The sequence below is a fragment of the Nylanderia fulva genome, unplaced genomic scaffold (genome assembly GCF_048542155.1).
Source record: "Nylanderia fulva isolate GAGA-0341 unplaced genomic scaffold, ASM4854215v1 Scaffold1, whole genome shotgun sequence".
NCBI classification, from domain to species: domain Eukaryota; kingdom Metazoa; phylum Arthropoda; class Insecta; order Hymenoptera; family Formicidae; genus Nylanderia; species Nylanderia fulva.
The window spans coordinates 3447609-3472558 of NW_028189192.1; the positions used below are offsets into that span (position 1 = coordinate 3447609).

Genomic DNA, 24950 nt, shown 5'->3' on the forward strand with positions numbered 1-24950 from the left:
TAACAAGAAAATGAAGAAATAAAAAATTAATTATGCCCCCTCGTGGAAAAAATCCTGTGGACCCCCATGAAAGTTGCGAAATCACGCTGACACGACGTAAAAGAGAAAACCGGCGACAATTTAAAAATGCAACACTACCCTCCCTCATATTAGTCCCCGCAATTTTGCTCCCGAGTTGCAGTTGCAATTGCGCTATTGTATCGTCCGAGGCCGTCATTCTTACGCTCGAGCCGAGTGCGCTGGCGATCTATTAATCACGGTTGCAGCTTGCAAGGGCGAATCGGTTATTGGCCATCGATAGCGGCCGGTCCCCCAGATCAAAGGACGCTCGGCGGGCGATACGTGAGCGCTTCACGTCTCGGCGACTCCTCCGGGCGACGATTAGCCGCGGATCGTCATGCGTTCATTACCGGAGATCCCGTCCCGTACGCACGAGTAACGCGCTTGTCCGTAACAGAGCCGACGCGCGGTGGAGCGCGCACGCAATTTGCCCGAACTTCACGTGCCGATCTGGAATCCACGTACAGGGTGTCTAGCAAACTCAAAAATTCCCCGACTTTTTCAGATTTTCCAAGACCAGAAATTAATTTTTTCCCTCATTTTTTAGTATTATTTTTGCCAAATATATAATTGCATATGATAAATCAATTGAATGTTAAATCGTGAAATCCTCGAGATATTTTTGTCAACAATGAAAAGGTTCGAAAGTTAAAACAAAAATTTTAATCAATTATACAATCTGCATTATGTATACGATAATCGAAACAAACATGTCGCTATAAACTATTTAAATAATCATCATTTTTGTCTCTGTCAAACACATTGAAATAAAATAACACGACGATGAAAATATAAATGAACGAACACGCTGTAGATGAATCGATTTTTAACAACATAGAAAATTAACTGGGAAAGTTAAAACAAAAATTTTAATCAATTATACAATCTGCATTATGTATACGATAATCGAAACAAACATGTTGCTATAAACTATTTAAATAATCATCCTTTTTGTCTCTGTCAAACACATTGAAATAAAATAACACGACGATGAAAATATAAATGAACGAACACGCTGTAGATGAATCGATTTTTAACAACATCGAAAATTAACTGGGAGTTAAGGAACAGTTTATATTTATTTAATAAACAATGTCAAATTATCGAGACAAATGTAGAACAATGTGAAAAAATTCAGACGAACAGTAAAATTTCCTGACAATTCTAGATTTCTAAAGCTCCCTGACATGCCTGGTTTTCCCGATTTCCCGACCGCTAGACATCCTGTGAAATTCTCGGAGGCACGTGGGAAAAATTTCTTTCGAGACGCGATAATTTCCCCGAATATTTTCCGCATTTAATTTCGAGTGGAATTGTCGGAATTTTAATTTGATTAATACATGTATACGCGAGAGAGTCTACGTATTCTTGATGCTCGGCTAATTGCGGCAAATGAGAATTAACGGCGAAACATCCGGTGATTTTCGCGATAACCAGGGCATTAAGTTACCTCGCGGCAAACAAATGTCCAATGAGACCTAGAGACCTTAAGCAATGACAAACGACTGAACGAACTTCGCTTAGGGCAAGGTCGCGCGATATGTTTGCGGTTTACGACAAGGCCGTCTGATCGGTACACAACTTTGCACTCCAACTTGCGGCCGTCATTTCGACAATGGACCATCTTGCATAATGAAATGACTATTTGCGTGATAATCTCTTGTCCCCTCTAGCATTATATACTCTTTGCAAAAGTCATTAAGGGGATGAGAAGTTACGGGGAAAAGTCGCAGAATTAAACTATTATTTCTCTTTAAGAGGAAGACAGGAATATATAAAAGAATCGCTTGAATTTGCATTTCAATAATGTAAGACGGCATAATCTCGCATATATATAACAATAAGAATGATTCTGATAATTTTTTAGTTATATTTTATTCCCTCTATCTATATATATATATATCCAATATTGTTCGAAAAGTATATATCAAAAAATGTTCTTTTTTTTTTTTTTTTTAATTTCTATCAAATTTTAATAAAAGATAACAGATACAATATAGGTATATATATTAAATAGCAAATTAAATTGCATCTTATTATTTGTGAAAATTTTATCACTGGCGATCAACAATTAATTGTGATATATATATATATATATATATATAGAGAGAGAGAGAGAGATTTATATATAATTATTTTTTAAATCGCAAAAAATGCAAAAAATTCATAATAATTGAATGTACCTTGACGAACGGTCTCCGCTCATATATCAGCTGATTCGCGGGCTAACTGATTACGATTTAAACAATCCTGATGCGCCGTCGAATTCGGGGGAATTCCGCTGTTCTGTCTCTCCCTCTAATGTCCGGATTGCCATATAATGACGCGCGTTATATACCTCGAGATTTCAAGCAAAGCTCGCGCCGCGATATCTCCGCCACACTCGGCCCCACGATATTCCTGCGGCTATCTCTCGGGTCACCCTCCCCGGGGGCTTTATATTACGCGATGGAGAGGTTTTTATCGGAGGGCCGCACTCCGCGCCTCTCGGTCCCTTTAATTAATGGCGAAACGCACGCGCGCAAAAATGCGCGCCGTTTCCGCCCGGCGAATTAGTCGGCGAAAGAGAGAGGGTGAAATTCTCGCGTGGAACAAAGGACAAAGGGGTCGCTCTGGCCTCACTGACCCACCGAAGGACACGAATCCCGTATCCAACGATTGACCATTACTCTTCCGCAGTAGGTGTCAACCAGCTCGATAAAATCGGAACTGAGAGATTAGGCGCGATTATGCTTTACGTGTTAGTGGCTGACGCGAAACGTGACGTGAACATTATTATTCTAGGGAAAAAAGCGAGGAAAAAGATCTTGATGCAAATTATATGTATGTGTATATATTTAGGTCTGGTTGTAAAAGCAAATCGATGTTTAATAAAAGAAGCGCGCTATTTAAAATTAAAATTTTTTTTTAAGGATTAAAATAATGACGAATAAAAATTGTGTCTCAATATAAGCGTGAAAAAAAATGAATATTGGATACTAAAAATTCCTTTGTAACACCATCTTGATTCGATGGCTTCTTTCGAGTTGGTCGTTGTAGTTAGCTTGATTACAAGTTTGCTAATTATTCGTCGCGACTTCTCCTGCTGTTCGCTTAAGTATAATGCGAGAGAAAAGTAACGGAAAGCTCTTGAACGTTATCATCACGTGCCATTCTTGTTCATATTCCGGTAGACGCTGAAAAGCTCGCGTCGAGCGTGTAAAAGCTCTCGACGAAGAGTCCTTCATGCGGAATATCAAATCAAGATTCCGCCCTCTTTCTTCTCTCTCTCTCTTTTCCTCCTTCTTTGCCACCCTATACCGTTTCTCTCCCGCTAGATTCCGTATCCCTGCGAACCGAGTTCCGTCTCCGCGAGAGACGTGAAAGCGCGACGTGTCTCGCTTTGACATCGAAATACGTACCGCGATGTGCTTGATATTTGACACGCAAACTCGCGTATCGCAAGCATAAGTGCTTGCTAAGCCTCGCGCGGCTTTGCCAAAAATCAACAGAGGATGATATTACAACCCCGAGTATTAATTTTCAAAAGTAAATTGGAACCTCCTCTCTGTCTTTGACAAATTGGGCGACTCGAATATCGTTGAAAACTGGATTAAAATATTTTATTGTTTAAATCAAATTGGAATACTTAAAACGTCGCTAGTGGTATTTAAAATAGGAACGATATGTTTAATTCTCGACCCAAACTAGCCAAGAAATTTTTATTCTATTTCCACAACGTTTCGACCATCTGTTTTTGGTCCTTTTCAAGTGAAAAACTAGAATGGTACAATTAATTAAAATTAATAAACATTTTTGATGTTAAACGCAAGAATTAAAAATTTTTTACATACTTCCTTGATAAAAACGCAGTTAGTTGACACTATTGTCATGATTATTAAACAACATGATTATCGGAATTTTTTAAAAAACATTTGAAAGAACTTTTGAAAGAACGTTGTGGAAATAAAATAAAAATTTCTTGGCTAGTTTGGGTCGAGAATTAAATATATCGTTCCTATTTTATTGTTTAGTTCGATGATAAATTGTAGCATTCATCGTGAAAATCAATACTATATTTTATACATAAAAAAATTACATTTATATGTGTCTCTAAATTAAGAAGTACAACTCGAAAGAACGCGTATGATTTAAGAAATACGAATATTGTATCTAAAAAAAATAATATTCGTAATATTTATCTATCGTTACGTCAACTTTTCGATTATTAATTTCCTTGTAATTATACATAGCTTACCAAAAGTTTCTAATGACACATTATTCGGACGATAATATCTTTTTAATAAATAACGCGCGCATCTTGGTAGCATCTCTCTCTCTTTCTCTCTAATTAAACCCTATTCACAAAATATATGATTTACTCTGCGTATAGGGTGAATGCCATTTAATTATCAAAAATGGCCGTGACGCCGACGGTTGCGGCCTTCGTCGGGATTTCCCGGATCGACGATAAATCCGTTATCCAACTCGGTGCTCTCGAATCGTTATTAAACGGTGGTTACAGCCGATACGGTCCATCGATTTTTTTTTTACTCCGGGAAAACAAAATAAAGCCACTCGTGTCCAGTCCTACCCCGGATAGGCAAATTATTCAAAGGGCCTGCCGCTTTCCTCTCCCGCGAGCGCCATAATGCGAATGCCAGCCGCTTGTATACGAGGGGGTTGTATGCAGGAGAAAGGGAGGTTTGCGTCAGGGTCCTATAAGCACACTACTGCATATGGGTATCGGAAATGCGCGTAGATCACGCAGGATTATTCGGACACCCTCGGCGATCCCTAAGCTCTGTTGGATGCATGCTAATTGCCACGAAGGCACACATCCATGTGCGTCTACGGGGTGTCCCGATTCGACTGTAATTTCAATGATAATTTGAATAAAGGTGTCTTTTAGAATCGATTAATAAAGCTTATACTTACAAACGGCTTGTTTGCGCAGTTTGTTTGAACGAAATTCTTCAAATGCGCGCGCATTTGTATATATAATGAAATACTAGTTTTAATTTAAATTCAAGTGGGTGTTTCACTTGCTCGAAGCTTTATTTCCAGAGTTTATGTCGAGACAGATTTAGATTGAATATTTAAAAGAATTTTAATAAATGGCGAGCTGCTTCAAAATTTTCCCAAAGATAAACTGATTTTAATTTGGCACGGAATTTCTCATACACAAACTTAATTAAATGTTCTTTAAAATTAAGTATGTTGGTTTAGGAACACCGTGTATACATGTATATACATATACTCTGTGTATCTATGTACGAAGATGACATGGTCGGTATACATGAATGTATATGTAGGTGTGTGTGTTTAAAAAGGAAAGGGCGGTTAATAGGGGATGGCGAAATCCACCCCTATAGACATCCTTTCGAGAGCAGCACGAAAATAGCGTACTCCATAAACAGACACGCAACAAGGAACGGCGATACGGGGCAAAGGATCACGGGCAGGATTAATCTTGCGGATATCACACTCTAACGGAACAAGTTTTTCCAATTTCAGTTTCTTCCATTTCAGTAAAAATATCTCTCGAAAAATATCCCATGAAAATAATTTTATAGAGAACTAAAATTTTTTATTTCGCGTTTTTCGCGCGACAGATATATTCGTTAGAAATAATAAAAAAAAAAAGTTTGAGAATTAAACGAACGACATTGTGCGTACGGAGAAAAATTGCTCTTTTAATTAAAACTATCTTCGCGAACGATTGAACGAGAGTCGACGAGAAAAATGCATCGATTACTCCGCTCGCGGTATCCACGGATAAACCCCTTTGTGTATCGTACCACTTCCACGCATTAAGGAAATAATCCCTCATGTTTATGTATGTGGGGGCTCTCTCGCATCCTTTTAATGCGCGCTATGAATTTTTTTTCAAAGCGCGCCAGGCGGTGGGCGACGGCGGTCGAATATTTTTCGCATTACGTTAAAAATGAAAGTACGGTCCTCGAAGGCGGACCTCGCCGCGGATAAATCACCACGTGGGGGTCGGCTCTCCTCGGTCGTGGAAAAGGCGGCGGAAACAGCAGACAGGGCGTCTCGCGTAAAATCAGCTTAAGGGAATTTTCAGACGTCGAATTTTTCCCGCGACGCGAGAAAATTCCGAAAGAGAAGCCTGCCTCTTCCTAATCACTTTTAAAACGCCGTAAAGCGGATTAGTCGTAAGGATAGGATATTACGGGCCAATCGAAGTTATGCGTTGTCATTAGGCGAGGGCGTATATAGAGGTAAAATGAGATTACGTCCTTTTAGTGTCGTTCTAATCACGATTCTTAGTGTCTCTGATATAATTGATACTTGAAATTTGCGTAAGATTGTCTCGTTGAAACGCGAGTTCGATATCCAAACATTATTTTATACAATATGAAAGCAATTTGAAACGCTTCTAAAAGAATGTAAAAAGAAATTATAATATGCCTTTATTCTTCTATAATTCTCGAAATGTCAAAATTAAATAGGATCGTAATGAAACGTCAAGCGAGAATAATGAAGTCAACGCCGTTATTAACATACTTGATGTATTGTAATTACCTACTGCTTGGCACGGCTGGTTTTGTCATAATTATAGAGCCGATCAAACTTAAATCGATGCTTGCTTTGGACCCGACCGTAACCTTAGCTCGTATGGAACAGGGCGCGATTTAATTAATTAGGGAAACGACAGTTGCTCGACGACAAAAGGGTTAGTCTTCGTCGGAATAGTCTGTGTCGCGCTATCGATTTTTTCCTTAATACTTTCGTGCACCTGCTGGTTTCAAACCGGTTGTGAAAAAAAAAAAAACATGTTTCCAAAAATTACATTCGTCTGTTTTTTGGAAAAGTAATATTTATGCGAAATTATATATTGTAATATATTCTAGATTATCTTTTGTACTTGAGAGAATATTTTTACACGAACATGTTCAAGAGAATGTATAATATTTGTATTAAACAAATCTGTTTATAATAGATTTGAAGAAATTATTCTTATAAATCGAAGAAAAATAACTTTATGGAACTTGACAGATTTTGAGGAAGAAAAGTGAACATCCCCTGTTTACACAATAAGTTTCTAAAGCAGAGTAGCATGTTAGATCGTTCAATCTCCGCAGTATTGATGTATAAAACGTCCGAAAAGTAATAGCTATCGTGAGACTTCACATTTCCGTCCATTCGTCTTGACTTTACGCGAGTCACACTGCAAAGTGTATTAACAGGTTGCCAATATCGCGAGGGGTCGCAATCGATAAAAGGGGTCGACGTGGTTGACGGTCGACATTGTGAGGCGAACAATTTAATATGCCGGGACGAAATCTTCTCCGGTATACGCATAGGCAGATCCTCCTTAGACGAGGACCCTCCAGTCGGCATACCTTATCTGTCTTCTGGCAGTCACAAAGCCGAGATCTCTCCCGTTTATTGGAAAGCTCTGCCATTGACTAACCTTAGGCGTGCACGAGGAGGATAAAAGGAGAACCCCGCGAGCTCTCTCGCGGTATTATCGATACCGTCGCCCCGACAGAACTACCGCTATGTCGTCTGAATGTTGATGCTTCCCGGGGCAATTTGGGAGAAGTCTTGGAATTTGCATGACATTCCGTTTTGAGCGATCGCTCCGAACGAGGATGTCTCGACGAGTTGAATAATTGAGGAAACTCGCCCGAAAAAAATGTAAAAGGGAATAGAACGGATGCCAGATTTACGAGACTCTGCGATGCGAAAGGAATGACTATTAAAAGTAGCGGCACGTAGTTGTTACGTTAATCTCTATAACACATATCATTTAATGTAATAATTTTAATATATTAATATCTATCTTTTTATATAATTATTTTAATATATATATATAATAATTTTCATATTTAATATATTTTTTTTATTTATAATATTTTATATATATATATATATATATTTCAATAATTATACTATCATTATATACAGTAAATATATAATATTTAATGATATATATATATATATATTTTAATATCATTAAATATTATATATTCACTGTATATAATGATAGTATAATTATTGAAATATATATATATATATATATAAAATATTATAAATAAAAAAAATATATTAAATATGAAAATTATTACAATAAAATAAAATACACATGCTATTTTTTCTCACGGAAGTAAATATAATTTTTGAAGATTTTCACAGTTTTTAAAATCCTTAAAAATCTCATTTCCGGACTGCTCCGTGCACGTTCAACATCTTTGTCAAGCGGGTGTTCGCTCTCGCGTTGCGAGAGAATTTTGCAAACCGGACACGTCCGACTCGGCACGACGACGACGACGATGCGACTCAGCGTGCAAACGTGCAACCGGAAGTTCTCGTCGACCGCACGCGGTCACACGTACGCGAGCGTTGTTAACCGGGGTATACCATAGGGTATCGCGCGCATGCGCGAAAATCATGCTCACGAGGGTTGCGAGGTAGTGAGTCAGAGAGTCGGCGAAGGGATCGAGGAGGGGGAGGAAGGAAGATCCGCCGTCACCCCCGCTACGTCGGCCAGTTAATCGACAACGGCGACGGCGACGGGTTCGTCAGTCGGTCGGAAAGCGTCGTGGCGCGACGTAGCTCTTCGTGCTCCTCTCGACGACGACGACGACGACAACGACGTGGATAGCTTGTATTATCGCTCGGCACACTCGGCGACGAACACGAGGATGCTGCAAATCGGTGCCGCGTCTTGCGGATGACGAAGGTGGTCCAAGAAGACGGGAGGGACATGTCTGGCGGCGAAGTGCGAAGCGGTAGTTGACGAGAGATGAGAATGACAGGCAGCTTTGAGAACGACGACCGAGAATGTACCTCGACGTTGACGAGAGATGACCGATCGCCCGGCTCGACGTCGACGCTGAAGAGTGCGTGACGGTGTACAATCTGGAACATCCCTTTGTCTCTTATATGAGAGATCCGGATCGACGGGAAGCGTTGCCTTAGTCCTGCGGGGACGCGGGATCCTCTACCTCGAAAATTCGTGATATATCTTTTGTACGTATCTTCTAAGGGTTTTGCTTCTCTCGAGAGACCTACGTGTAAACGCGATTCATTGGAGCCTAGCTTTTGTCAAGCTTGAGAGGATCGAGAGCAAGCTTGGTAACGTGCAACGAAACGAAGGCAAGCTTAAGCATAGGAAACCTCGGAATATTTTTAATCACAGACCGTTTCATTTTGGGGTGACAAGCTTTTTAATCTACCCGCGAGAGCTCTCGGCGTACAACTACAACACAGCTGCGACGATTCCACTAAACAGCTGTTACAATATCGCTCTAAGTAAGAGGTGGCTGATAGATCGTTCGCGTTGTCGTCCGACGTGTCGGAGTCGACGAAGGAAGACGCGGAGACGAGGGTGGGCGCTAGTGGTGGTGGTAGTGCGGTTGTCATAGTCGATAGTAGAGAGAACAGCTGCGACGGCAATAATCGTAACACTAACAGCGGCTCCAGTGGTGTTGGTGGTAGTGTCGTCGACATAGGTGCTGTAGGTGAAAGTAGTGGTGGTGGTGGTGGTAGTAGTGGTGTTGCTGGTGAAGGACTGTCGTGCAGGGGTGGTTCGTTGCGACTTATAATAAAGGGACCGGTGGAGGGCCCGGTGAGTAGCAGCAGCAGCAGGGTGGCCGCGCGAGTGCACCCGAGTTGGCAAACGGGCGCAAGAGGGTTAGGCCCCTCTGCAGCCTCAGGACGGAGGGGATGTCCCGCGGCCGACGGCCGCAACGTCGCCGTCGGCGCCACGAATCGTTCGCCGATGGGCGCCAATCTCACTAAGCAGAGCAGGGTGAGTTTTTTTTTTTCTTTCTCCTCGGGGGTCGGCACGCGCGCGCGGCACTCGAAATGAGTTCCTTTCGGCGACGCGTGTGCATCGCGAGATCTACGAGGGGAGATAGATCGACGCTGTCTTCCGGAAGAGATGCGTCCGAAGGTTTTCGGGGTATGACATGTAGTCTTTGAATGAGTATCTCTCGAGATCAATCCTTTGTTGGTTCTTTATTTCTGGGTTATTCCTATCGCGTATATGTGTATAGGGAGTATTTTTTTTTTTTATATTCTCTTTAAGGTAATTGACATTTTTTGAAAATATACGCTTGCGAAAGATATTTTATTTAAAAAATTGAATTTTTTATTAATCTTTTTAAACGTCTTTAAATGTAAATATATGTATATGATGTTAGTAATTATGTGCTATTTGTTTAAAATTATATCTATGTCCAACAAATAAATATTAAATTTTAATGAAATTATCTGAATGATAAAAAACACAAAAGTGATTTAAAAATTGAAAAATTTATTAAATGATAAATATGATTGTATATCCATATATATGCGATTTAAATATTTTATATTAAATTTTAATATAATTGTTCTAAGAAAATAAAATGTATAATTTGTAATCTTCAATGCGAAGATAATAAATAATTAAGAGATGGTATTTTATGCAGAAACAATTAAAAATTATAATCTGTAGAAACGATACGTGTCGATAGGCTGAATGAACGATATTGTAATAAACATATGATTGTGAAAAAATGAAATGAGAAAGTTCTCGAGCCATTAAAGCGCTCGCAGGTATCTGCTCGTAGATATCTACGCTCTCTGAGAGACAGCCATTCACATCTTTCGGTGCCGATGAATGAAGCATTCACGCACTCTCACTCGCCCTGGAAGCGCACTTTCGTCCGCGTTCGTGACCTTTAGAATTTTGTCTCGATTGGTAGACACAAATCTCCTCTAATAAAATCCTTGTCTCGAATTCGCAAATACACGAACAAAAAATTAATTACCGTAGCCAAATTTTAGCTATGATAACTAATATTTTTTAGCTGTAATTTAACGGAGAATGCTATAGCTAAAAAATATTAATTATTATAGCTGAATTTTGCTATAATAGCTAATTTTTTTTCGTGGCAATTATTCGATATAGAATAAAAATATTCATATGGGTGCATTTGTTCTATGTTTTTCACAAACATAATAAACAGATGCAAAATGTTTTAGAGAAAAATGAAAGAATCTAAAAATCTTATCGTTTTAGAAATTTAATAATTTCCATGGATGACAATGTAATTGTTACAAAATCTAATTATGATCTATCACCGATAAACCTGGCTACTCTTTAAATTGGTTTGCATAATATCGCGTAGCAATTTCGCTATACGAGATAAAACGAACGTTATACGCAGCAAATTGACTACAATAGTATTTGCAAATGCGCCATACGAATGTAAAGTGGATTTCGGTTAAATGCAAGAAAAGAGGATAGAAACGCAATTATCTGCGCGAATGCGCTCCACGATATATCTATGGCTGGGCACATTATTGCAAATGCGATGTACATACACGTGCACATCAGGTTATTTAGCATATCAGGTGAATGTCGAAATTCCCCAGCACATGTCGGACAACAAATACTCATATACCCGTACAGCCAGAGTCCAATATATATTCGAACGTGAGACTTTTATTCGAGCGCTTTATTGATACGTAACGAATGTGCAGCGAACATTACATATCGCGGCGATATAATACATCGACTGTGAGCATTGATAACGACCAGGTTCTCTCCACGTGAGGGGTCGGTATTTGATGTCGTTGCTCCCGAAACGTGCTCGTTATCAACGAAATTGCGAGCATTAAATCACAACGATAGCGGCGCTAAAAAATATCGCGTTAACTCAATTTTTTATTATACGTCAAAAGCTCCGGACTCTTGATGCTGAAACGCGAGAATTTTTTTTTTCGAATGATTCAAATTATACATCGCGCGGGGAAAATTCTAACGCGAAGAGGAGAATTGTTTCGCGAATGAACGGTTATTTTTATCATTTTTATTTTTATTTCTCGCGCGATAAAATAATCCGCGTTATTATCGTAGAAACCGCAATCTTTGAACTATAAAGCAGAATTTATAAGGCGCACGCGAGACACTTGACGTCTATTTTTAATCTCGAAAGAAATTACTCTATTGTTTAGTCTTAATACGTTGTTGCTTTCGGGCCGACGGGAAAATCAATAGTAAAACGCCCGGGATCTTATTGGAAGGAAAATTTCTAACGCACTCGTAAACGGACTCGCTGCGGTAAAACCGGGTGAATAATAAGATTGCCTGCTCTCTCGCGTCTTATTGTGTTGTGCCTTTCCCTCTCTCCTTTTTTTTCTCACAATCCTTCTGCGTTATTCCCTCGTAAACTTCTCGCGAACGAAGAAAAGCCGTGCGATTCTCGACGAAGCTACGGGAAGGTGCGAAAGCGAACCGGCCTGAAAGATTTATCGCCCTACTCGCGGAGAGCATCGAGGATCGCAGACACGTGACCTAGCTATCAATCCGCCGGAGAAGCGAAAGGTGGTGCTCTCCTCTCCAGAAAACCACCCTCGTCCTTCCGTCTTTATTCCAAGTTGTCACTCTCTCTCTTTTACTCATCGCGTGGTCGTCGAGAAGCGACGAAGATCGAGCCGGGAGAATGATTTCGCGATGAATTATTAACGAGCGCTTTCCGCGATCGGTCGATCTCTCCCATGGAGAATTTTGCCGCTCATTAATAATTTCCCGGTCTTCGATGATGCAGTCTCCCTTCTCCGGCGCGTTGATTAGGCGACTTCCTCGCGCATCTTTCTGCAACCTTCCGCACGTGCCTCGAATGAAACTGCGAGCACACGTGCGCATCGTTCGTGATGGAGAGGAAGGAAGAGTGGGTGTGAGGGGGATTATTCGGACGCGTGTAGACTTCTCCGTGGGGTGTCTTTGAGGATTAGATCAGTTTTCTCCCGCGAAACTCGATTCGGTATATCCGATGAAACCGAGAGCTTGTTATCTAGTGATGTTATGCGCGGGAAGTACAATTGGGTGCTATTACTTTATTTTCTTTAATTTCATTTACATTTTAATTAGTGAAATTTATTAAATCGTTATTATCATGGAACGATGATAAAATAGATATACAATATTTTACGTACTCTTATAAAAAAATAAATCTTTTAATTCTTATTTTTACGATCGTTATATTTATTCGACGAATTATTTTCTTTAATTTCATTTACATTTTAATTAGTGAAATTTATTAAATCGTTATTATCATGAAACGATGATAAAATGGATATACAATATTTTACGTACTCTTATAAAAAAATAAATCTTTTAATTCTTATTTTTACGATCGTTATATTTATTCGACGAAATCGCATTTCGATTCTTTTCCAACATTTTCACGTAAAAAAGTTGTTCCCCTTGTCACGATTTCGGATAGTGGAAGGAAGGAACATTTCTCATAAAATCACGATTCTCTTTTCTCATAGAATTCGACAAAAAAAGTCGCCAAGTCTTCGCGATTCGTGCCGTAAAATCTTTCGCGATCTCTCTCCGAGACGAGCGAAATCGCGCTCCGAGTGGAAGTAACCTCTCACAAATACGACATTCTCTCGATAGAAGGCCCAGTCGCGAGGAGAGGGAGAGAAATTCGTCGGGGAAAACCCCCGGGGGTGAGTTGGACGGAGGAAGAGAGAGCGTTCGTTAGGATTTAAGGTTGCCATAAATCCACTCTGGCCATTTCTTAAACCCTTCGCGCGCGAACGGCGGTCAGCCTGGCTTTTACCAGATTGTATTCCTCGATATCTCCCCTTTGGTCCTCGAATTTAACCCCCTCCTTCCTCGGACGGACTTTTGCCCGATTGCGACGGTATCCGCCAACGTCGGCAGAATTTTTACGAATCCGATTGCAAACGGCGAGCCGTGACGAATCGACTTTCTGCGCATCCCGTAAATACGAAGAGGTTTCCTACGCCAAGATCATATAATTACGAACAGTGTTGGGTAAGATACAGATACGTGTAAAAAAATATATCTAGATACAGAGACACAAATTAAAACGTACTGAATAATTCTTTTATCTTTATTCATATTTTTCTTTATATTATACGACTTTATTCGTTAGTCTTAACACGTGAAAAATGCCTCAAAGATATCGTCATTCAAAATATTTCGCCATGGTACTAAAATTTGACCAATGCTTAATAATCTGAAAAAAGCAATTCAGATACCATGTTTTGTATTTAGATACAGATATAGATATATAGATACTTCAATTCGAATATTATGTCTTAGATACACAAAATGTATCTAGAGACTATCCAACATTGATTACGAATATATTGAACAAAATGGTGCTCCACGAATTTTTTAGTACGCAGTATCCAATACGTGATAATCTATCGATTTTTTCTTCTCTGAGAGCTTTTTTTATTCAAAAAAATATTAGACTAAAAATAATGCTGTTTATTTTGTTGAAGGATATAATTTAAGAAATCACAACATATTACTGATCTCGTCAAAATCATTACTTTGTTTGATTCTACTTGCTCTTCTTAACTTACGCATACAATTATCCCGAACTCGTCAATACGTTTACCCTTTAATAAGTCTTAGGAGACTCGTGTCCCACCGAATCCACATAAATCTGCCCATTCGTCTTTTTCCCAAAGCCGTTCGCTGCCGTTGCAAATCTGAGAGCATTATTATCTCGCGCCGCATCCGAAACTTGGTCCTCCTTCCTAGCTTCCTCCTCCGTTCAGGGACAAACGACAATTTACGGCCGGACCCGAGATAGCCGCGGTTACCGGCGGGTTAAATCGCGTGAAATACCGCTTTCGGCACATTGGTCCGGCACAATTATTGATGGCACTTGGCGAAAGAGAAAGACAGAGAGAGAGAACGATTCGGACGACCTCGCACAGACTCCGCCATGCGATCCGGAAGGGCGCAATCAATGTAGCGTGCGATGCTTCGATTTAAATTCATGAATAATTCCTGCAAACCGCCTACCTCGCCGTCGTCGTCTCGCGCGTTTTCTCTCGGTCCACTCGCGGCCATCGATCCATCGGATTTCGCGAGGATCAGCCTCGGGTCGGTAAATTTCGCCGAGTTCAGATTACGGGCGACCAGATTCGGGCGTTATCTTAGAAAGAATTGCGCGAACTCTCTCGCGCTGTTTCCCATTTGAATAATTTATTCCCACCGTCACTCGTTATTTACCGCAATCCATTCGATTAATTATTTATAAATAGATAATGTGTGATGTAGAATTATGTACGCAAGTTGATATCGCTCTAATTCATTATGTATATAGAATAAACGGACGCTAAAGCATTCGAATAATTCGGCGTCAATTATTCATTTCAATATTTCCGAGCAAAATATTTCATACGCTTGTCATCTCTATACGAAACGATACCATATATATATATTTTTTTTTTTTTTGGCGAGCGAAATTTTGTCCGAGTGAGGGAGATATACTCCAACAAATCGAAAAAATAATCATTTATATATATATATATATATAAATGATTATTTTTTTCTATTTGTTGGAATATATCTCCCTCACTGGGACAAAATTTCGCTCGCCAAAATTACACCGCGATTTCAATCTGCCGCGAAAAATTCCGTCGATTGTCAGCCGAACAATTTCGATCGTTTTTCCCTCTATACGATCGAGGGGAGAATGAAAAGCATACCGGCGATCCGACAGTGATTTATTAATCTCACCGCTCGTCGCACGTTACCGCGAATAAATTATGACGAGTGCGCGCTGATTAATTACAAGTCAATTAACGTCCATCCCTCTTCCGCCGCATCGGCGAAACGAATAACACGACATGTCCACCGCGCGACACTACGAACACTTTATTAAATCCGCCATTAATTAATCACACTCATATATACCGACGATACCTTTTCGCGATGCGCGATTGCTCGTATATCGACGTCATTATTGCCGATTCATTATTCACGACTGTCGCAAACGACGCCGTTTTTTTTCTCGTGCCCGACGCACGACGCTGAATTTTGCATCCCCGTCGCGTTCCACCGTCGCGTTAATTACCAATCTCCCCCTCCCTTTTACCATTTTGCCCTTTTCCCTTTATTTTATTTTTCTCGTCTACCTAGCCGCCATTAATAAATGTCAAACGTTTGGATTGTCGCAGAGGGAGGCTACGCAACGAGATGTGGAACGAGAACGCCGGCAACGAATGGAGGCCGAAGCTCGGGTACGCGAAGCTACGGCTGAAGCTGAAAGAGCACGCTCGAGGGTCCATCATCTTCAGAGAGAGCTGGCCAGGTGAGAAATTGCAAAGTTTAGCGCCTTTCCACCCGAAAAAAAACCGACAGAAGTGCGAACATATGTAGTTAAGGCAACAAATTTCACTTTCATCTATTAACAATAAGATTTATGGTTTTTGTAAGTTTTTCATCTAATATATTTCACTGCGATTTTAGAAAATTATTCTATCTAACAAATTATCTAATCTAGACTAATAATTTTTATATTTCTATATTTTTTTTAAGTCTTGCGTTCATTCGATAATATTTTACATTGTATATCTCTCTCTCTCTCTCTGTCTCGCGTTCCTTAATATCAATTTCAAATCTAAAAGAATAATATATATGATAAATAATAATATATTAAATTAAATGAGAAATTTAAATATTTTTGTAATTTCTTAAATTTTTCAATATTAATCACTCTTAAAGCGATACCTATAGTTTTCACGGAAATTTTATTTGGAGTTTTATTTGGTCATTTTCAAGTCTTTTATGTGAGTAAAAGCAAGCAGGAAGCGTAAAGGAACTGCATTACAAATCGACGACGATTACGAAGCCTCGACCAACAATACGAGACCATCGTGTAACACATGAAATCGATTTCTTCCCGTTCCTTCGCGACCTCTCCATAATCGTAGTATCGCGAAAATCGCTTATTTCATCGGATGTCGCAGAAACGGCACTTTATTTCCTGTGTGCAGACCACGCGCGAGATACATAAATATAAAAGTATCAGTGTAACGTATAAATAATGAGACCGCGCGCGTTTCCCACGCAATAACCAGCCAGATCCGATGCTAAATCTTCGATATTGGCTCTGGTCCAACAACATACTGTAACCCACCCTAAATGATAAAACCTCCCTTTCCGTCCCTTTTTCCCCCGATTTATTAGTACGCATATCGAAACACCGTCGCGAGATACCACACGTTCGCGATGAAAAATTCGATAAAATTGGTTAATTAAATTCCCTTCGTATATATCCTAAGAGAAAAAAATTTTTTTTTTCAATACTAAAAGTTGCGTTAATGATATGAAAATATATTTCTATCATGTCATACCCTATTTTGGAGATAATTTTAGATTTTCAGAGAAACATTCCTGTTAGTCAGCGTCATTTTATTGATTGTTTAAGAAATGTGTAAATGCTAGAAGTTGATAAGTTTAAATATAAAATAATAATAAATATTACAAATTTTTTAAAGGTAATTATATTAAAATTTGTACATACATGGACCTATATGAAATGTTTTATTCATATTTATAATATAAAAGTAATTTATATTAAAATCTTCTCTCTGGTATCGTTTTATTTAATCGTTTTTGTGTATGTGTGTTCAATTTTTTTCCAAATATATACTTTTATTATATCCCTGTGATATCTGAATCGATTCCGCGGTATCCTTCCGGAGAAATGTTATTCGCGAACATAAATGGATTTCTTTATCGAGACTGTATACGCGGCTTATTCGTCGAATTATTCGATAGATTAGCGCAGTTGATCACGAAGGAGAGCCCTCGTATATATTTCTGTCAAAACCAACGATACGTTTTGCCAAGTCCACGATGCGGAGAGCTTTTCAAACGCGGTCCTTTGATTCGGCACCATCGAGTAGACAGAAAAAAAGGAAAAATCTTTCGACAATTTTTCCCAGGGATCAATAACATGCCGTAGAAATTAAACTGGCGGACCAACGACCGGACTTATCGGCTCTCGACTGGCAATAGAGATCGCAGACAATGCACTATTCCAATGTAGGATATAGTAAAATAACATACGCGATAGTTTGAAGTCATATACGAAACGATTGAACGAAAATATCGATAGTGCTTTTTCGTACAAAACTTTCGTTAAAAAAAAACATTCAAAAAGCTTCAATTTCGACAGATTTTTGTATGAAATTTCGAAAATTTCTATTAGTTGTCTATTTCTTTCTCTCAGACACTCAGGGTTAAATGGAGTAAATAAATGGAGTAAATATAGAATTATTGCGACAATGGAATTTTCAGAGGTCTTCGCGTGATCTGTACGGATTTTTATTCGTTTTGTAAACGTGGTTCCCAGAAAGAATGGTTCGTCCAACGTCATGCACCACGTAACACGTATGAACGATGCGTGTACGGCAAATTGATATCTCTGTTTTACAACGTGCAACGTGACATGATGCATTACAACCAGCCGGATACGTCGTCGTGACGGTTCTTTCCGCCGCTGTGAATGAATAATGACGCGTGTGCTCATCTCGCCCTTATCCCTTGTGTCCCTTACATCAATCCTCATGTCCTCTTATATCTGTTCGCGATTTTTAATCTCGACGACAAATTAAAACTTACGACGCCGTCAAACTTCATCTTTCGAAGATGTCAAACCGCGTTATCCCGCGGATTTAAACTCACGATACACGGAGAATTTTCTCTTAGAATTTACCCATAATTTATGACAATCATGGTAATTGTATAAGACAATATATGTATTGGAAAAATTTTATGAAAGTTTCTCTAATTAATATTTACCACAAATATTAATATGTACCTAAATTAATCGAACATATTTTATTTCTTATTGTAATGAATATTAATTAGAGAGAAACTTTTCTAAAATATTTCCAATACCATATTGTCTCACCATTACATCGTGATTTTCAGGATAAATTCTAAGAGAAAATTCTCTTTGTGTACCAATATGTGATTCTTGCTGTAAATGTATGAAATGTTCCGTATTATAAAAAATGAATGTAAGTACTTCAAAAATTTACAGAGAGAACCCGTTCATAAATAATTTGTAAGTTGTGAAAAAATAATTATTATTCATCCATTCTCTTCAAAATAATTTTAGGATGTTTGTTAATAGTCGTTATGAACTATTTTGGGGAACAGAATTAACATACATTCAGTCTAATATAATCTAGTATAATTGCATATAAACTCTGAGCACGTATCGTGCAATTGGCGCAGCTATTCATTTTAAATAAATATGACTGTTAAAATTATCCTAAATTCGCCTCATAACGTTAACAAGAGATTTCATTAAGAATGATCGCTAGTGACGAATAACAAACGCGAACCTCGCGAAGCGATAAATCTGTACGTACTACCTTTACTGTCCTTTACCCTTTCTTTCCATCATCGACATAAATCGGGACTCAAGTGTGTCGCTCTAAATTCTAAAGTAGTTCGCCGAAAGTATTTCACGATAACAGCGCGGTTTTACAAAGGGCCGGCCCTTCGGACGATACTTAAAATTCCAAGCTTCGAGATCTCGGACTGCGCAAGGACCGCTCAATTAAACGTGATCTTTTGTTCCCACGGCGGTCGCACGAACACACACGCACACGGTGGAATCTAGTAGCGCGATCGCGGGACGAATTAAAAATGCGGCCCTCGTCCTGAAGACGGCTTTTTACGCGCCCCAGGGTTCCCGCGTGAGAGAGAAAGTGCCGCGGCATTATTTTTACCCGGCCGGACACGAAATTGAATTTTCCGAGCCCTTTCGTCGGCGCGCCACCGTAGAGAGTGGCCACTATTAACCACACGTAGAAACAATGCAACCTAAATAGCTGTACGAGCATGCATACGTGGAGAAAAGAGAATGTGGAAAGGTTCGAGGGGACCTTCGCTTCTCGGAATTCCTCTCGCATATAGAGACGTTTCAAAAATACATTCATTCGTAGTCGCCATTCATTCTTTTCGATAAAATGTCTCATATTCATGTATGCAATAAAATAATTTTGTTATTAAATAAATGATAAATATTCAGCAAAAATTTTATGTCAAATCTATCTTGATTGTACGTCAAGAATTCTAAAGCAATATTTACTGAAAATATTAATTGAACTCAGAAATAAATTTTATGTTGATGCGTAATAATCATCAAATATATATGCAGTAGAAGAATAGAACAAAATAAAAAAAAACATGATAATAAAAGGGTTAAATATAAAAATTAAAGCAAGCGAAATTCAAAGCTGCGACTAGCTATATGCGCGTTAATTATTTCGCGAATATGCGAAAGCGAATTCCGCGCATTTTAATTCGAAACGTCCTACCGGAAATTAATCTCGCGCAAATCGGGTCGCCGAAAGCCATTCTCACTCGTCGCGTCGATGAGATCGTTGGAGGGTAATTTTGGGGGCGCGAATACACACAGAGAGAACGCGCGATAGAAACGAACGTTAATTCGTGACCGATGAAGTCTCGACGTGTGACGGCGACGTGTACCCATTATAAACAGAGACGAACGGACGGACGGGTCCCTCGCGTGTCGACGCGGAATCGACGCGAAATCGGGATCCCAGCAGGATCCGCGGCGTGTGTAAAGCCAGCGGGCGTAACAATTTCCATATGATAATGACGACGCGTTTAACGCGCCGCGCGCGATTCGCGCCAATACGTCTATTTGTTCTGGCGAGTCGGAGCTTGCTAAAGCTCGCGCGTGCGTGTGCGTACGTCGAGACGTGCGTGCCTATCACTCACGCGCGACTATCGACATGTGTAAACAGTAATTACAATGAGCGCGACCGGAAACCGTCACCCCAACACAGATTCGTTCTCGGAAACGGTGAATAAGCTTTATGCGAGACCTTGGCTCTTTTCAACGGAGATATGTATTCTAACTTTGTAATCAATTGAGAAGTCAGGGTGTCCAGCAGACTCAATGAAAACAATTCTCTGACTTTTTAGTATTATTTTTTCCAAATATATAATTTGCATATATTTATATGATAAATCGATTAAATGTTAAATTATGAAATCCTTGAGATATTTTTCTGAACAATAAAAAAGTTCGAAAGTTGAAACAAAAATTTAAATCAATTATACAGTCTGCATTATGTACGATAATTCAAACAAACATGTCACTATAAACTGTTTAAATAATCACTTGTTTTATTTATATTATATCAAATTTTTTAGTTTTATCTCTATTAAACATATTTAAATAAAACAACACGACGATGAAAATATAAATGAACGAACACGCTGTAGATGAATCGATTTTTAACAACATAGAAAATTAGCGTGCTGGGAGTCAAGGAAAAGTTTATATTTATTTGATAAAAAATTTCAAATTATTGAGACAAATATAGAAAAAATCCAGATAAATAGTTAAGTTTCCTGACTTCTCCCTGACAATTCCAGATTTTCCTGACCGCTAGACACCCTGGAATTGTGAAAATGTATATAGAAAGAGAGTAACAAAAAATACATATATATAATTAAATAAAATTATAACAAAATGAAAAATTTAACAGATTTTGTAGCAAAGTGTCTTTGGACAAATTGATCCGCTTAGATCTTGAATGGTTGTATCTGCGAAATTAACCGGCGTCTTTCCGTATATGCAATTCGATGCCGCGCGGAATCATCGTAATCGAATTTGCCGAGCAACAGTTGTAAATCATGAGGACCGGCTTGCTCGTGCCATGTGTTCCGAGTGAAAACAGAGAGAAGTAGAAATGCGGACAAGGGTGGGAGATCGAGGGAGCAGCGCTGCTTCGAGGGGAGGCTACACCCTCTGCTTTAAGGGTGCAGCAATTGCGAGCGCTACTTCGACGATCGATCGCGCTCTCTCTTCTACTTCGCCCAACTAAAAATGTAAAAAGACAAAATGACGAAATAAATTCGACGGTGTTTTGTAAAACTTTCCGAGTGTGTTTTAAAAATTTCATGCGTAATAATGTATAATATAATGGTAACAATATTATTAATGAGGATTAAAATGACTGTGGTGATCAGAAAGAAATTTTTAGGTAAGAAGAATGGGTAATTTTTATAATAATTAGAGATTTGTTTTATACTTAGTTTTCTAATTCTTTTTTCAATTCTGATGATGATAGAAAAATACGATAATTTTTACTTTATAAAAGTTTGTGTCTAATAGTTAATTGAACTAACTAAATTAATAATAAACTTAAATGTGCTCATACACATTCACACATATAAATACTTATGAAATGAAAATGATTATTAAATATTTTCTATCACCGTCAAAATTTAAAAAGATATCTAAGCTGTCAAGATAATATTCGCGTTGGAACATATATTGAAGATTTTAAACAAGTCAAAATTATATATAGCAAACACAAGTATCTAAATTCTAGTGCGAAGACAATATTCACGTTAGAATATATATCGAAGATTTTAAATAAGTATAAAAAAATGATAGAGCAATCCTAACAAATTTGTTACATCTAGCCATCCAATTAGCGAGCGAAAGACAATTCTCCTACGCTACTTGTGAATTTATCCTTATTAAACGTCAACGCGGAGTACAATCGAATTGAAACTCTCTTGCATAACTGGCTCGAAAGTTACTTCGCCAAGGACATAAGCAAGGATATCTGTCCTGCGAGGGTCCCCGATGGGAAGACGGAGGGTGTTGCCAGGCGCTGCGTCAACCTCTCGCTCGGCCTCCCCGAAAAGCTTAAATCGGCTTCATATCTCAGCCGCGCCCTCGCATCCCTAATCAGATCATTAACCTCGCGGTGCGTACGCAAGCTTTGCCACACAAAAATTTTGATCTTCCGACTTGCTTCTTCGTGAATAATGCCAGAAAAGGGGATTCGACACTAAGAAAGCGATAATATTGAATAAAAAATATATATACAAATGTATTCGGAAATGAGGAGAGTAAACTTGAAGTTTCGAACGTTTACTTCACGTATACAATTGTGAGAAAAATCTTGTTTAGAAAAAGAGAAAAAGAGATGAAAGAATATTGAATCTCTAAAATTTGTTAAATATCTTATTTGTTCGAAAAATGTGCGGTTTAGCGTTTATAGTTCTAATTTAATTGATATGTAGCAAGAACAAGATAAAAATAGATGGAGTCCGGAAGAAAAAGAAGAGATACTTCTTTCGCGCAAGTTTATCTCGCGAGAGAAAAATCCTTTTCGTCGAAAGTGAGGCTCTTTAGGACCAAGGCGAGGTCGAGACGAGAGAGAGAGAGAGCAAATAAATTTTCCAGCAACACAATAGAAAGCTACCGAGGAAGCTACCAGAATGGTCTCAATGGCTCATTCAATTAGGATCTTTTCAACAGGGATTAAAATCCGGGAACTTCCTCATGTAGACGCTTCTGATTTGTTGTTGCAGGATGGAGGAGTCGGCGCGGAGTCTGCTGCAACAAAAGCACCGGGCCGAACAGCTGAAGCAAGAGAAAACGGCACTCACGCTTTCCTACGAGGTAAGTAAAATTGTCTGGTTTTCTCTCGCGTGGAAGTTAAACACGTACTTGCTATCTCTTAAATTGTCGCACTATTTTTGCAATATCTATCATATATAATATTTCAGTATCGAAATTATAAGAAAAATTTTCAATACAAGAATTGTGTAACACTTTTAATTGATGAATATTGATTTAAATGGACACAATCTACGAAACATATGATTCAGACTTTTTTTAACGATGATATAAAATATAAAATATTGCAATGAATTTATTTCCAGGCTTCGTTTCGGAGTCTTTGTCAATCAAATTTAATACAGCATGACATTACACGAATGAGATAATCGATGTTGATACTCGATCAGACGACAATCGTGTATTTAGGGAACCGTGCGCGTGTGTCTCGTCGTGGGAGTTTGGTGGAAGCCGGGTACGTCGCGCGCGATGACAGTTCCGTAAAAGGTTTCCCCTTATCCAATAATACCGTTCCTCCTTCACGGCAATGTGCCCTTATTGTATTTCACCGCGTGAGCACTCGGTCTGGATTGTCCGGAGCATTGTTACAAACGCGAATTTAGCTCGGTTCTCATTATTAAACGTCAAGTAGTATACCGCTGTCGCGCGGCAGCTTTTGTCTCATTTCGCGCACATCGCAATTCATATTATCAGGGTCGAATGGTCTAATTTCAGCCGCTTTTGTTCAAGATTTATATAATGTTTTTTTTCTTTTATCGAATAAATTTATTTCATTATGTTTTTTTTTCTTTTCCATAAGAATTATATTTCAAAAATGTGCGGAACCTTGAAGAACAATTCAAGCAAAATAAAAAATAATTGTAAAGTAAATTATTATGAATATGCGCCTCTTCAGGATCTACGCATAGAGCATTTTTTTCTGATTATATTTACCACAATAAAAATATTAATATCTACACGCAATAAGATATAAAATATGTTTGATTAATTTTACTATGTGCATGTTAATATTTTTTATTGTGGTAAATATTTATTCGACTATCGCGATTTTGAGGATAAATTCTAAGAGAATTCTCTCCGTGCAGATTTATATAGTGATATATTAAAATTAAAATATATATTTAAAATTTGCGCATAAATTTTACTTAAATTATATATATACCATATATCTCTTCTATTTTATAAAGAATGTGAATCTTCCGCAAAAAAAAGGGACACATACAATTTTTTTCCAATAGGTATCTTTTTTTATCAACCTTCCTAGACTCACTAAAGTTTCGAATTAATATGGTAATCGCTCCACGATTCGCGAAGCGAAATTCGTAAAATATTCTAGCATCGTTGCCACTATACTTTATCTAAAAAATAAAAAAAAATAGCATCGATAAAACGAATGCGAACTTTCCGCGCGCTCTCGCTTCTCGTTCCCGCAATTCGCGAGTCTCGTAAAGCTCTCGCGGACAATGATTTTCGGCGTAAAACGCGTATGCGAGGGCTCGGGCAATAAAGGGAGGGAACAGTAAACGCGGACGTTTATACTGCCGATCCTTACGGCACGCGCGCTATCTCGTTCACGGGCGGTTTGCCCCTAAAAGAGTCGTACCGTACCGGGGGTATTCTCTCTCAACGCCTCTCTCTCTCCCTTTCTCCCTGATAACAGCAGTAGCAGCAGAGGGA

General features: G+C 38.7%; 1 protein-coding gene across 6 annotated transcripts in view; it reads left to right on the plus strand.

Moving 5' to 3' along the window:
* Nucleotides 1–24950, plus strand: part of LOC114928309 (uncharacterized) — a 223385-nt gene that overhangs the window by 183350 nt on the left and 15085 nt on the right. For 5 of the 6 annotated variants that reach the window (XM_029299409.2, XM_085479755.1, XM_085479760.1 and 2 more), the window contains exons 6-7: nt 16015–16148; nt 23225–23315. In XM_029299409.2, the coding sequence (XP_029155242.1) occupies nt 16015–16148; nt 23225–23315 (225 nt within the window). Of the gene's footprint in view, nt 1–8577; nt 9821–16014; nt 16149–23224; nt 23316–24950 lie in introns of those variants that run through there. The other variant, XM_029299413.2, reaches the window with a different exon arrangement.